The 15079-nt window shown below is 43.7% G+C and overlaps 1 protein-coding gene across 4 annotated transcripts in view; it reads right to left on the reverse strand.

Moving 5' to 3' along the window:
• ULK4 (unc-51 like kinase 4) overlaps window positions 1-15079 on the reverse strand; it is a 502577-nt gene that overhangs the window by 162795 nt on the left and 324703 nt on the right. For all 4 annotated transcript variants that reach the window (XM_069560715.1, XM_069560714.1, XM_069560717.1 and 1 more), the window contains one exon: window positions 7300-7466. In XM_069560715.1, coding sequence (XP_069416816.1) covers window positions 7300-7466 — 167 coding nt within the window. The remainder of the gene's footprint in view (window positions 1-7299; window positions 7467-15079) is intronic.

Below are 15079 nucleotides of genomic sequence, written 5' to 3' on the forward strand. Positions count from 1 at the left end.
AGACAGCATATTAAAAAGAAGAGACATCACTTTGCCAACAAAAATTCATATAGTCAAAGCAATGGGTTTTTCCAGAAGTCATGTGCAAATGTGAGAGTTGAACCATAAAGAAGGCAGAGCACTGAAGAACTGAAGCTTTTGAATTGCGGTGCTGGAGAAGACTTTTGAGATGCCCTTGGACAGCAAAGATATCAAACCACTTAATCCTAAAGGAAATCAACCTTAAATAGTCATTGGAAGGACTGATGCTGAAGCTGAAGCTCCAACACTTTGGCCACCTAATGCAAAGAGCTGACTCACTGGAAAAGACCCTGATACTGGGAAAGATTGAGGACAGGAGGAGAAGGGGGTGACAGAGGATGAGATGGCTGGATGGCATCACTGACTCAATAGACATGAGTTTGAGCAAACTCCAGGAGATAATGAAGGGCAGAGAAACCTGGCATGCTGCAGTTCATGTGCTGCAAAGAGATGGACACGACTTAGTGACTGAACAACAAGCAGACAGGGGCAAGCTCATGGGGAAAACAGCAGGGAGAAAGCCGTGGAGGAGTCGAACTGGTAACTTCAAGAGATACTGAAATAGAGGGACTTCCCTGGTGATCCAGTGGTTAAGACTCCATGCAGAGGGCACGGGTTTGATTCTTGGTCAGGAAACTAAGATCCCACAAGCAGCACAGAATGAACAAAAATAAATAAAAATGACTTTCTTAAAGAGAGAGAGATACTGAAATAGGGTAAAGCCCCCATGCCAACAGCCTTCACTTGAGTGTGAGATGAAGGAGGACTCGGGGGCCACATCTCAGTCTTTGGGCAACACTGACACATCTATTAATGGAAAGCAGTTTAACCAACCTCCTCTCAAGTAATGCGTGAAGTTTCTCCCATCACTCCAGAAATGACAGACAAGGGCCAGATTGGGAAGTCAGGTGACCTGGATTCTGGTGCTGAATATTTTCCTTCCTTAACCCCCAAACTTGGTGAGCTCCCTGCCCCTCTGTTTACTCCGCAGGACCCTGGACATGGTTCAAAGTGATGATTTGCTCCACTATCTGCACGCTGATGGTCTTACCAAAATGAACCTCCCTGACACTCAACAACCTTCCTCTCTTGATGCCTGTGCCAAGATCACAGGGGCCAAGCCCTGGGCTAGGCTCACAAATGCAAAATAAAACCATACATTAATACCTCATAAGCCTGCTAGGAGTTGGTTTACTCCATAAATACAAACTGAGTGCCTTCCCTAGTGTTGGGACACAGACATGAGAACATCACAGCCCCCACGAACCCTCTGTAAACAGGAAGGGCAGCCGAGTGTTGCTTCTTGTTGCTATTAATAACACAGCAACCAATCATGGCTTACTTTCCCTGGGCCAAGTATACATACTTTCAGTTCAGTTTAGTTGCTCAGTCATGTCCGACTCTTTGTGACCCTGACTCTATGCAGCATACCAGGCTTCCCTGTCCATCACCAACTCCCGGAGACTGCTCAAACTCATGTCCATCGAGTTGTATGATGCCACTCAACCATCTCCTCCTCTGTTGTCCCCTTCTCCTCCTGTCTTCAGTCTTTCCCAGCATCAGGGTCTTTTCCACTGAATCAGTTCTTCACATCAGGTGGCCAAAGTATTGGAGTTTCAGCTTCAGCATCAGTCCTTCCAATGAATATTCAGGACTGATTTCCTTTAGGATGGACTGCTTGGATCTCCTTGCAGTCCAAGGGAGTCTCAAGTTTCTTCGTCGACATCACAGTTCAAAAGTATCAATCTTCGGTGCTCAATTTCTTTATAGTCCAACTCTCACATCCATACATGACTACTGGAAAAACCATAGCTTTGACTAGATGGACCTTTGTCGGCAAAGTAACGTCTCTGCTTTTTAATATGCTGTCTAGGTTGGTCATAGCTTTTCTTCCAAGGAGCAAGCGTCTTTTAATTTCATGGCTGCAGTCACCACCTGCAGTGAATTTGGAGCCCAAGAAAAAAAAGTCTCTCACTATTGCCACTGTTTCCCTGCCTATTTGCCATGAAGTGAGGGGACTAGATACCATGATCTTAGTTTTCTGAATGTTGAGTTTGAAGCCAACTTTTTCACTCTCCTCTTTCACTTTCATCAAGAGGCTCTTTAGTTCTTCTTCACGTTCTGCCTTAAGGGTGGTGTCATCTGCGTATCTGAGGTTATTGATATTCCTCCTGGCAATAAATATGTCCTTTATATTTACCTATCTTGTGTTCTCTCATTTAAGTCCCTTGCTGAGTGGTTGGCATCATGTCTGCTTTACAGATGAGGAAACTGACACTCAGACAGGTGAAATAACATGCCCAGCATCTCACAGGTCAAAGTGGTGTGGCTAGGATCTGAATCCAAGGTATCCTCACCTGCAAAGCCCATGGGAACCCCCCAACCCCGGTGAGCTGAGCACACATATTTGTCTCTGCTTCTGTATCTTTGGCATAGTACTCCTCAAGGCAAGCTGGGGGCAGAGTCTGGGCTCCTAAGAGACATTCTGATACCTCCCTCCCAACTCCTCACCTCCCCGGCACACATGCCCATGTCATAGCCTTCTCCTCCCTGAAAAGGAGACAGCTGCCTCAAAATCTAAACACTATTATCATTTTAAACACTGACAACAGTCAAGTTCTAGTTTTAAGAGGTTAGTATTAAGAGAAGAAACGGGTTTTGAATGCAGAAGAATCCCAGGTGTGGAAGAGGTGACTTATGCTTCGAACGAACCTACAGCTCAGTGTCTTCCTTCTTGTTGCTATTAATAACACAGCGACCAATCATGGCTTACTTTCCCTGGGCCAAGTATATGTCCTTTCAGTTCAGTTTAGTTGCTTAGTCATGTCCAACTCTTTGTGATGTAGGAGGACGTACCTTTCTTTGATGCCAACTCCATTTCTTTACCCAATTCTTTTCCTAATTCAATTTCAAGGAGTCTACCGCTTTCAGACAGATACCAGGTATCATGGAGATCAAAGTCAGTTGTCAAGGTCAAAAGCAATATGCGGCAGCTATTACAGGGAAAGATTTAGAACAATGACAGCAATAAAACATAGACTGGTGCTAAAAAAAAAAAACAACAACTAGTGAGGTATTGGTATACTAGCAAATTGAAAAAAGAAAATTAGAAAATAATTTGCATTAAGGAGTTTTAAACACCCTTGAATGTCTACCTGATGACATGAAATAAGCGTTTTCTATTGTTCTAGAATATAAAAAAAGGTTTTTAAATGTCTGTTCCTTTTTATCCACAATACACAATCTCTTACAGATTGATACCATCAAAGTATCCTCTAAGAGACATCCACACATGGAAGAATTACATAAAGCTACCACTGTGGAAACTGAAACAAGAAATGATGTTCTCTGATGAGACACTCATTAGAAAAAAAGAGGGGAAACTAAGAGAAATCCATAGTTCAGGATTTCTTATCTCTTCTTGCTATTCTTTGGAACTCTGCATTCAGATGCTTATATCTTTCCTTTTCTCCTTGGCTTTTCGCCTCTCTTCTTTTCACAGTGATTTGTAAGGCCTCCCCAGACAGCCATTTTGCTTTTTTGCATTTCTTTTCCATCGGGATGGTCTTGATCCCTGTCTCCTGCACAGTGTCACGAACCTCATTCCATAGTTCATCAGGCGCTCTATCTATCAGATCTAGGCCCTTAAATCTATTTCTCACTGCCACTGTATAATCATAAGGGATTTGATTTAGGTCATACCTGAATGGTCTAGTGGTTTTCCCTACTTTCTTCAATTTGAGTCTGAATTTGGTAATAAGGAGTTCATGATCTGAGCCACAGTCAGCTCCTGGTCTTGTTTTTGTTGACTGTATAGAGCTTCTCCATCTTTGGCTGCAAAGAATATAATCAATTTGATTTCGGTGTTAACCATCTGGTGATGTCCATGTGTAGAGTCTTCTCTTGTGTTGTCGGAAGAGGGTGTTTGCTATGACCAGTGCATTTTCTTGGCAAAACTCTATTAGTCTTTGCCCTGCTTCATTCCACATTCCAAGGCCAAATTTGCCTGTTACTCCAGGTGTTTCCTGACTTCCTACTTTTGCATTCCAGTCCCCTATAATGAAAAGGACATCTTTTTTGGGTGTTAGATCTAAAAGGTCCTGTAGGTCTTCATAGAACCGTTCAACTTCAGTTTCTTCAGCGTTACTGGTTGGGGCATAGACTTGGATAACTGTGATACTTAACGGTTTGCCTTGGAGACGAACAGAGATCATTCTGTCGTTTTTGAGATTGCATCCAAGTACTGCAGTTCGGACTCTTTTGTTGACCATGATAGCTACTCCATTTCTTCTGAGGGATTCCTGCCCGCAGTAGTAGATATAATGGTCATCTGAGTTAACTTCACCCATTCCAGTCCATTTTAGTTTGCTGATTCCTAGAATGTCGACGTCCACCCTTGCCCTCTCTTGTTTGACCACTTCCAATTTGCCTTGATTCATGGACCTGACATTCCAGGTTCCTATGCAATATTGCTCTTTACAGCATCGGATCTTACTTCTATCACCAGTCACATGCACAAATGGGTATTGTTTTTGCTTTGGCTCCATCCCTTCATTCTTTCTGGGGTTATTTCTCTACTGATCTCCAGTAGCATACTGGGCACCTAATAATCTGGGGAGTTCCTCTTTTGGTATCCTATCTTTTTGCCTTTTCATACTGTTCATGGGGTTCTCAAGGAAAGAATACTGAAGTGGCTTGCCATTCCCTTCTCCAGTGGACCACATTCTGTCAGACCTCTCCACCATGACCTGCCCATCTTGCGTTGCCCTGCAGGCATGGCTTGGTTTCACTGGGCTCGATAAAGGACAGAAATGGTCTGGACCTAACAGAAGCAGAAGATATTAAGAAGAGGTGGCAAGAATACACAGAAGAACTGTACAAAAAAGATCTTCATGACCCAGATAATCATGATGATGTGATCATTAATCTAGAGCCAGACATTTTGGAATGTGAAGTCAAGTGGGCCTTAGAAAGCATCACTACAAACAAAGCTAGTGGAGGTGATGGAATTCCAGTTGAGCTGTTTCAAATCCTGAGAGATGATGCTGTGCAAGTGCTGCACTCAATATACCAGCAGATTTGGAAAACTCAGCAGTGGCCACAGGACTGGAAAAGGTCAGTTTTCATTCCAATCCCAAAGAAGGGCAATGCCAAAGAATGCTCAAACTACTGCACAATTGTACTCATCTCACATGCTAGTAAAGTAATGCTCAAAATTCTCCAAGCCAGGCTTTAGCAATACGTAAACCGTGGACTCCCTGATGTTCAAGCTGGTTTTAGAAAAGGCAGAGGAACCAGAGATCAAATTGCCAACATCCGCTGGATCATGGAAAAAGCAAGAGAGTTCCAGAAAAACATCTATTTCTGTTTTATTGACTATGCCAAAGCCTTTGACTGTGTGGATCACAATAAACTGTGGAAAATTCTGAAAGAGATGGGAATACCAGTCCACCTGACCTGCCTCTTGAGAAATCTGTATGCAGGTCAGGAAGCAACAGTTCAAACTGGACATGGAAAAACAGACTGGTTCCAAATAGGAAAAGGAGTATGTCAAGGCTGTATATTGTCACCCTGCTTCTTTAACTTCTATGCAGAGTACATCATGAGAAACGCTGGGCTGGAAGAAGCACAAGATGGAATCAAGATTGCCGGGAGAAATATCAATAACCTCAGATATGCAGATGACACCACCCTTATGGCAGAAAGTGAAGAGGAGCTAAAAAGCCTCTTGATGAAAGTAAAAGAGGAGAGCAAAAAAGTTGGTTTAAAGCTCAACATTCAGAAAACGAAGATCATGGCATCCAGTCCCATCACTTCATGGGAAATAGATGGGGAAACAGTAGAAACAGTGTCAGACTTTATTTTGGGGGGCTCCAAAATCGCTGCAGATGGTGACTGTAGCCATGAAATTAAAAGACGCTTACTCCTTGGAAGAAAAGTGATGACCAACCTAGATAGTATACTCAAATGCAGAGATATTACTTCGCTGACTAAGGTCCGTCTAGTCAAGGCTTTGGTTTTTCCAGTAGTCCTGTATGGATGTGAGAGTTGGACTATGCAGAAGGCTGAGCGCCAAAGAATTGATGCTTTTGAACTGTGGTGTTGGAGAAGACTCTTGAGAGTCCCTTGGACTGCAAGGAGATCCAACCAGTCCATTCTGAAGGAGATCAACCCTGGGATTTCTTTGGAAGGAATGATGCTAAAGCTGAAGCTCCAGTACTTTGGCCACCTCATGAGAAGAGTTGACTTATTGGAAAAGACTCTGGTGCTGGGAGGGATTGGGGGCAGGAGGAGAAGGGGACGACGGAGGATGAGATGGCTGGATGGCATCATGGACTCGATGGACGTGAGTCAGAGTGAACTCTGGGAGTTGGTGATGGACAGGGAGGCCTGGCGTGCTGCAATTCACGGGGTCGCAAAGAGTCGGACACGACTGAGCGACTGAACTAAACTGAATTATGACTCTCAGCAAGGTATCAGGACGGTCTGCTTCCAACCTCAGCTTCTGCCTCTATCCAGGCCGGTATGCTACCAGTGACACACAGCACTTGCAACTTAACTGGGACTCCAAATACAACAATGAATTCCTATTGGCCGTGTCCTAACATGTGACCTACGTATCAGCTGACTCAGCTGGTTAGATAAAACATGAGAGGAGACAGGCATGTGGTGAGAGCTAACCCCTGGCCCAGAAAGTACCTGATGAACTCATATGCCCTTCCTGTCTCAGACCACAAAGCCAGGTTACAGTCTGGGGCAACCTGACTTTTCCATGGCCACTAAATACACACCTCTAGTCCTCAAAAGCATCCTGCAATTTCACATTATTGCTCATAAAAGGAAGCAAGTGCAGGGTATATGCATGCACATGTGTGTGTATCTATGCACCTATATTCATATTACATGTATGTGCATGTGTGTGCACGCCTGATAACTCAATCCATCACTCCTCACTAGCTAACTTGTACTGCTGGAGGAGGCGGGAGCACCACCTCCGGACAGTGAAGACTGCATAGCGCGTGGCCAACCCCACAGTGAGAATGACCTCTTGAGTTGCTGGCAGTTCCCTAGTAAGTGCTCACTAAGCCTTTGGCCCCTCCTGCTTTCTTTTCATATCCAAATTAGCTGTCTGACATTGGTCACCCAAAGATGACTGTCAAATCATATGCTCTTTCTCAAACCAAAGGACACATTAGAGGATGATGAGGGAAAGGAGAATGATGAGAATGTGGGACGTGGTGCAGGGTTGTTGGAAAGGCGGGGGAAGGGGTCCTCTACCTGCAGAGCCAGCCGCACAACCCCGGAGGTGTAGGTCAGCATGCTGTGCAGAATGTCCAGCAGGGAGGACAGCAAGGCGGCTGCAGTCTCGTTGTTGCTTTTGTTGTCCACATCCAAACACAGCGTGGCAGTTTCAGTGAACAGGCTGCAGACGTGACGGACCAGTCCTGAGTGTAAAATAGGAGAAGGGCAAAGCTGTCATCACAGAACGTAAGAATAACGTGTCACATAAAGCCAACAGAACAGGCACATGTCTTCTACATTCTGTAAACTCTGAACAGTCCTTCCACATACCTGGGAAAGGTTTTGAAAATGCAGGTCCCCAGCCCCCACTCCCAGGGAGACTGCCTAGGAGCCTGAGGTTGAGGCCTAGGAATACACTGGCTAAAAAGCACCCCAGGTGATTCTGATGGGAGGGTTCCCCAAATTACACTTTGAAAAACACTATCCTACATGGACCGGTTTCACAGGGACAGAAGAGTCGCTGACACTGGAAGAAAATGTGCTGGGCGTGAACATTCTGTCCCCAGGTTCTGTTCAAAGGCACAGTGCTTCATGGGATGGCTCGGTGACCACAGGTGAATCCAAGGACCTACCAGGATTGACAAGTAACTGGGTCACCTCAAGAAGATAAAGCAAAGCAGTGCTTTTTTCCACATGCATTCTAAAAACTATGAAATGTAACATAATGATTTCAAGCAATGTCAAATTGAGAAATTGCCAGGTTCTATCATTTTGTCTCTGCAAACTTCATATTTACTGTGTGGTTGGTCTTCATCAACTTTCCGTTTGATGTACTTGTTACAACAAATACATTTAAGCTGGTGTTCTGTATTGTTTTTGTTATGTAAAGTTATACTTTGAATTCCCCAAATGATTCAGATGCAAAAGTGATGAAAAGACAACATGAAATGTCATAAATCGAAATGGTGAGGGGGTCCTTCAGTCTGAAGAGATCATCATCGTCTGAATGTTCTAGAAAAAGTGAATCTTCAAATATAGCTATTCTACACAAGCAAACTGGGAAAAAAACGGTAAGGAAATATGACATGTGTTGTAAGCTGGACCTGCAATCCATTTATTTATTGGGCCTGCAATCCATTTGTCCCTAGTTTTCAGATGATCAACTGGACGGAAGCTCTGCCAAGCACAGCCATCCAAGCTCTGCTATCTTTCCCAAACATTGCACACTGTCATTTCCAGTAAACCAATCTGGTTTTCCTAGACAAGTGCAAAGTAATTAGACTACAAAGCAATTAATTCTGTCACTAAAGGCAGAGAGAAACCAAAATTACAGGGCATCAATCAAGGTTGTACTCCTTGTGGTGAAAACTGGCACAATCACAAGTTGAAAATAAATATATTTGAAGGGAAAGCAATCTGCTAATGAATTAATAGCAAAATTTCTCTATTGAAAGACAAGGTTTGACAGTACAAGTCACCAAGGACACGTGGTAAAGAAGAGCAACTGTTAAGATATGTGCATCACACTGGCAGGCTTTCTCCTGTGAGTTACAAGGCATCGCTCAAGGGCAGGCTATGAATCAGCTCTTGGCGTTTGTGAGCTGCAGGGAGAGTAGAAGGGCTTTAAAAAGAGGTTGCTGGGATGGGGTGGGGAGAAAGACTGGGGGGAAGGGATAGTTCAGGAGTTTGGGATGGACATGTACCTGCTCCTGTATTTAAAATGGATGACCAAGGAGGACCTACAGTGTAGCACAGGGACCTATGCTCAGCGTTATGTGGCAGCCTGGATGGGGGTGGGGTTTCGGGGGAGAATGGATCCATGTATAAGTATGGCTGAGTCCCTTCACTGTTCACCAGAAACCATCACACCACTGTTTGTTAATCGGGAGAACTCAGAGAGTAGTATTCGGTAAACACAGGCTGCAGGAGAAGATGTCTTCCTCTGTGGAGTTCACCATCACTTTGTGACACAGCGTGCTGATGATCAGAGGAGCAGGGGGCCCAGCGATGTGAACAGCAGAGAAGGACACAGCCCGTCAGAAGGAGGCACTGACCGCTGGATGCCCATCAGCGTGCTGCTTCGCTCAGACTAAACAGATGATGAACAACGGTGCTCTTCCTCAGTTTCAATCAGTCTTCAAGGAAGAAATGCAAACCATGAATGCAATCAAATCCCTCCTGGGCTGGACGCTCCAGCTTGTTGTGTGAAGGAAAAAAGACAACAGACACCAAGCTCTGACTACAGACACAGAAGTCACCTCCTGTCGTGGAAGGTGCTCGTATGAGATTAGAAATGAAGTATGACCTAAATCTTTCTTCACAACCGTGATAACGCCAGCAAAGCCCGTTGATATGATGTAAGAGGCCTATCTCAGTCAGTGTTCTTCACAGAACTTTCACTGAAGATGAAAACACACATTTTTCTTGTTTAAAATATTATGAAAACAAAGAAAGTCATGAGAAATTTTAGAAAAATGAATCCTTATCACCTTCTTCAATAATTTTCAACGGTTTGCCATTGTCTTAAGTCTCCTTGAACCTCTAACAGTGCTTTCCCTACCTTTTTCATGCCATTTATTTGTTGGAGAGATGAGGATATTTCTCCTATAGAGGTTCTTGGAGTGCTGCTCCTGTAACCGTGCATTTCCTATAAACTGGTAATTAGACCCAGACACTAGACTTACTTCCGTTTTGATTATTTTGGCAATAATACTTAGAACTGGGCATTCTGTATTCCATGTAGCATTCCATCTGGAGGGATACACTGTCTGTTCCACCTTCAGTTCAATTCAGTCGCTCAGTCGTGCCTGGCTCATTACGACCCCATGAATCACAGCACGCCAGGCCTCCCTGTCCATCACCAACTCCTGGAGTTCACTCCGACTCAAGTCCATCGAGTCCGTGATGCCATCCAGCCATCTCATCCTCTGTCGTCCCCTTCTCCTCCTGCCCCCAATCCCTCCCAGCATTACAGTCTTTTCCAATGAGTCAACTCTTCGCATGACGTGGCCAAAGTACTGGAGTTTCAGCTTCAGCATCAAAAGATTTCCCTCCAAAAGATTTCTTTCTTCCCTCCAAAGAAATCCCAGGGCTGATCTCCTTCAGAATGGGCTGGTTGGATCTCCTTGCAGTCCAAGGGACTCTCGAGAGTCTTCTCCAACACCACAGTTCAAAAGCATCAATTCTTCGGCGCTCAGCTTTCATCACAGTCCAACTCTCACATCCATACATGACCACAGGAAAAAACACAGCCTTGACTAGATGAACGTTTGCTGGCAAAGTAATGTCTCTGCTTTTGAATATGCTATCTAGGTTGGTCGTAACTTTCCTTCCAAGGAGTAAGCGTCTTTTAATTTCATGGCTACAGTCACCATCTGCAGTGATTTTGGAGCCCCCCAAAATAAAGTCTGACACTGTTTCCACTGTTTCCCCATCTATTTCCCATGAAGTGATGGGACCAGATGCCATGATCTTCGTTTTCTGAATGTTGAGCTTTAAGCCAACCTTTTCACTCTCCTCTTTCACTTTCATCAAGAGGCTTTTTAGTTCCTCTTCACTTTCTGCCATAAGGGTGATGTCATCTGCATATCTGAGGTTATTGATATTTCTCCCGGCAATCTTGATTCCAGCTTGTGTTTCTTCCAGTCCAGCGTTTCTCATGATGTACTCTGCATAGAAGTTAAATAAGCAGGGTGACAATATACAGCCTTGACACACTCCTTTTCCTATTTGGAACCAGTCTGTTGTTCCGTGTCCACTTCTAACTGTTGCTTCCTGACCTGCATACAGATTTCTCAAGAGGCAGGTCAGGTGGTCTGGTATTCCCATCTCTTTCAGAATTTTCCACAGTTTATTGTGATCCACATAGTCAAAGGCTTTGGCACAGTCAATAAAGCAGAAGTAGATGTTTTTCTGGAACTCTCTTGCTTTTTCCATGATCCAGCAGATATTGGCAATTTGATCTCTGGTTCCTCTGCCTTTTCTAAAACCAGCTTGAACATCAGGGAGTTCACGGTTCACGTATTGCTGAAGCCTGGCTTGGACAATTTTGAGCATTACTTTACTAGCGTGTGAGATGAGTGCAATTGTGCGGTAGTTTGAGCATTCTTTGGCATTGCCCTTCTTTGGGATTGGAATGAAAACTGACCTTTTCCAGTCCTGTGGCCACTGCTGAGTTTTCCAAATCTGCTGGTATATTGAGTGCAGCACTTTTACGGCATCATCTTTCAGGATTTGAAATAGCTCAACTGGAATTCCACCCTTAATGATGTTAAAATTGACCTATGGGTTCAGGGATTGTTAGCCCAACCTATCCAGTATAAACTTCCCCATCAAACATTATCTACTAATGTCCAGTGTCCAGTCCCATTATTCCGTTAGACGCGGCAAATCAGAATTTTCAAATTCTCTCAGTCCTTCTGTATTTTTTGAGCTGGTTTTCTTCTGTAAAGAACTTTGTCAATGTGGTTTGTAAGGGAAGGGCAAGGTAGATGCTTGATCAATGTCTCTTTGTTATCATCTGCCTGTGTCCAGAAGTGATTTTGTAGTGTTTGGAGGTCCCAAATGTGAGCAAAGTGGCTAGCAATTACTGAAGTTACTAATCAGTTCACTACGGAGAAGGCAATGGCACCCCACTCCAGTCCTCTTGCCTGGAAAATCCCATGGACAGAGGAGCCTGGTAGGCTGCAGTCTATGGGGTCACTAAGAGTCGGACACGACTGAGCAACTTCACTTTCACTTTTCCCTTTCATGCTTTGGAGAAGGAAATGGCAACCCACTCCAGTGTTCTTGCCTGGAGAATCCCAGGGATGGCGGAGCCTGTTGGGCTGCCATCTATGGGGTCGCACAGAGTCGGACACGACTGAAGCGACTTAGCAGCAGTAGCAGCAGCATGGAGCATATTTGTGAATGTAATAGATTTTTAAATAACATATCTTATGAATATTAATTGATTTCAATCATTATTCTTTTATGGTAAACTTGTTCCATTTTTGGTCACTGAGAGCCCTTTAAAGTGTCCTACCTTCTGCTAAGATACTATGTCCCAAGTTCACCTTATGAATTACTGCCTAAGACTGGGCATTAGCTACTTCTCCAAGGAATCCTGGTTTCTTTTAATGAGAAGGGTATTCAGAGACCATGGTCTGAGCATGAGAAACACGCATTGCTACTGGGCTACTGATTAAGTGGACAGAGATAAGTATATACCTTTTAGACAGAGAAAAAATTAATGAGTTCATGCAGATATTTCCACTTTCAGATTCCAGAAATGGACCCTCATCTATGAGGTTAAATGATTTTCAACAAGGGAATTCTTTAGAAAAATGAAATTATTTTCAATGAAAGAGAATAGAAAAACTGATTATCTGTTTGAGAGAAAAAAAGGTGCTTGACCACTATCTCACATAATATTCAAAAATTAATCTCAGGCAAACCTCAAATCTAAACATAAAAGCTAAAATTATAAAAGTTTCAGAAGAAAATGTAAGAGAAGATCTTCATAACTAAGAGGTAGGCAAGAGTTTTTAGGATTCAAAAAGTCCTTTCATCATTTGAAAGTGGACAAATTACACTACATCAAAAACTAAAACTTGTGCAAGTTAAGAGACACTATTAAGAAATGCGTGCTACGTCGCTTCAGTTGTGTCCAACTCTTTGCAATGCTATGGACCTTAGCCCACCAGGCTCCTCTGTCCATGAGATCCTCTACACAAGACTACTGGAGTAGGTTGCCATGCCCTCCTCCAGGGGATCTTCCCAACTCAGGGATGAAACCTGCATTTTCTGTCTTCTGAATTGGGAGGGGGGGTTCTTTACCGCTAGAGTTAAGAAAAAGGCCAAAGACTAGGAGAAAATTTTATAAATTACACATCTAAGAACTTATATTCAGAACATATAAGCAATTCCTAAACTCAACAATAACAAACTGAAATATCCAATTTTTAAAATGGGTAATAGCCTTGAACACTTAGTTTACAAAAGATAACATCAAAAAGCACATGGAAAGTGTTCAACACCGTTAGCCATCTGGAGAATGAAAATGAAAGTCACAGTGAGATACCACCACACAAACAGAAATAATCAGAATAAAAAAACCTGACAACACCAACTGGTGGTGCAGACGCAGAATGACCAGAACTCACAGGCATGGCTAATGGAAAACAGTTGACAGTTTTTTTAAAAAAACGATTTTTTTTTTACCTTATTATCTAGCAATTCTACTCTTAGGGGTTTATCCAAGTAAAATGAAAACATATATTCACAAAAAAGACTCATTAGACCTGTAGTCAAAATAGCCCCACATTGGAAATAGCCCAGCTGTCCACCACCAGGAGAACAGATGAACAAACAGAGGTCCATTCATACAACGGAGAACTCCTCAGCAATGCAAAGGAATGAGCCACTGAATCCCACAACATGGCTGAATCTCAAAAAACCAACAGGGCCGAGAGACAGACACCAGAAAAAATGAGGTGCATAAATTCAGTTGTAAGAATACGTTTCAAGAAAAACGCATCTATATTGATTGAAGAGAGAATAGTAGTTGCTTCAGAGGGAAGGGCAGGACAGAACTTTCTAAGGTGACAGAAATGTTCTCTACTTTAATGAGGTGTTGGTTACAGAAATGTATGCATTTCTCAGAAATGCATATATATGATATATATAATATATAAGGTATAAATATAAGATGTTTGTTTCACTGTATACAAACCATATAGTATAATGAAGTCACTCAGTCGTGTCCGACTCTTTGCGACCCGGTAGACTGTAGCCTACCAGGCTCCTCTGTCCATGGGATTTTCCAGGCAATAGTCCTGGAGTGGATTGCCATTTCCTTCTCCAGGGGATCTTCCCAACCCAGGGATCGAACCCGGGTCTCCTGCAATGTAGACAGACGCGTTACCGTCTGCGCCACCAGGGAAGTCCCTGACCGTTTTTATAATCTATTTTGAATTGGAGGATAATTGCCTGTATTGGTTTCTGCTGCACAACAGTGTGAGTCAGCTTTAAGTATACATGCATCCGTTCTGTCTTAAGCCTCCCTCTCCCCACCCACATCCCACCCCTCTGGGCCATCACAGAGCACTGGCCTGGGCGCCCCCTCGCGGTCTCCTTTACACATGGCAGTGTGTGTATACATCAAACTCTCTTAGTTCAGCCTCTTCTCTTTCCCCTGCTATGCCCACAGTCCATTCTCTGCATCTGTGTTTCTATTCCTACCCCACAAAAGGCTCATCAATACCACTCTTCTAGATCCATATACATGCATGGGCTTCCCTCCCTGGCGGCTCAGATGGTAAAGAATCCGCCTCCAATGCGGGAGACCTGGGTTCGATCCCTGGATTGGGAAGATCCCCGGAGAAGGGCCTGGCACCCCACTCCAGTACTCCTGCCTGGAGAATCCCCATGGACAGGGGAGCCAGACAGGCTACAGACCACTAGGTTGCAAAGAGTCAGACAGGACTGAGCGGCAAAGCACACGTATATGTGCATTGATACACAATATCAATATCTTTTTGACTTGCTTCACTCTGTGTAACAGGCTCTAGGTTAAAACAGCTAAAAATAAAATTGATTGGGATAGACTGGGCAGGGTGGAGGAAGTCAAGGGAAGCAGGGGGTGTGGCCTCCACCAGGATGAGAGCAGTGTTTAACTGAGCACCGGCTTTCTGCCTGGCAATGAACCTTTACTGGGCTTTTTACATGTCATATTTCATCTGAATTCTCTAACAGCTCCAGGGGAGCTTATTATCCAGATGCTGTTGTCTCCACTTTGTATAAGGGAAAACAAAACCTCACAGCATTTAAGTAACCA

This window comes from Ovis canadensis, chromosome 19, assembly GCF_042477335.2.
Source record: "Ovis canadensis isolate MfBH-ARS-UI-01 breed Bighorn chromosome 19, ARS-UI_OviCan_v2, whole genome shotgun sequence".
In the NCBI taxonomy this organism is placed as follows: Eukaryota; Metazoa; Chordata; class Mammalia; order Artiodactyla; family Bovidae; genus Ovis; species Ovis canadensis.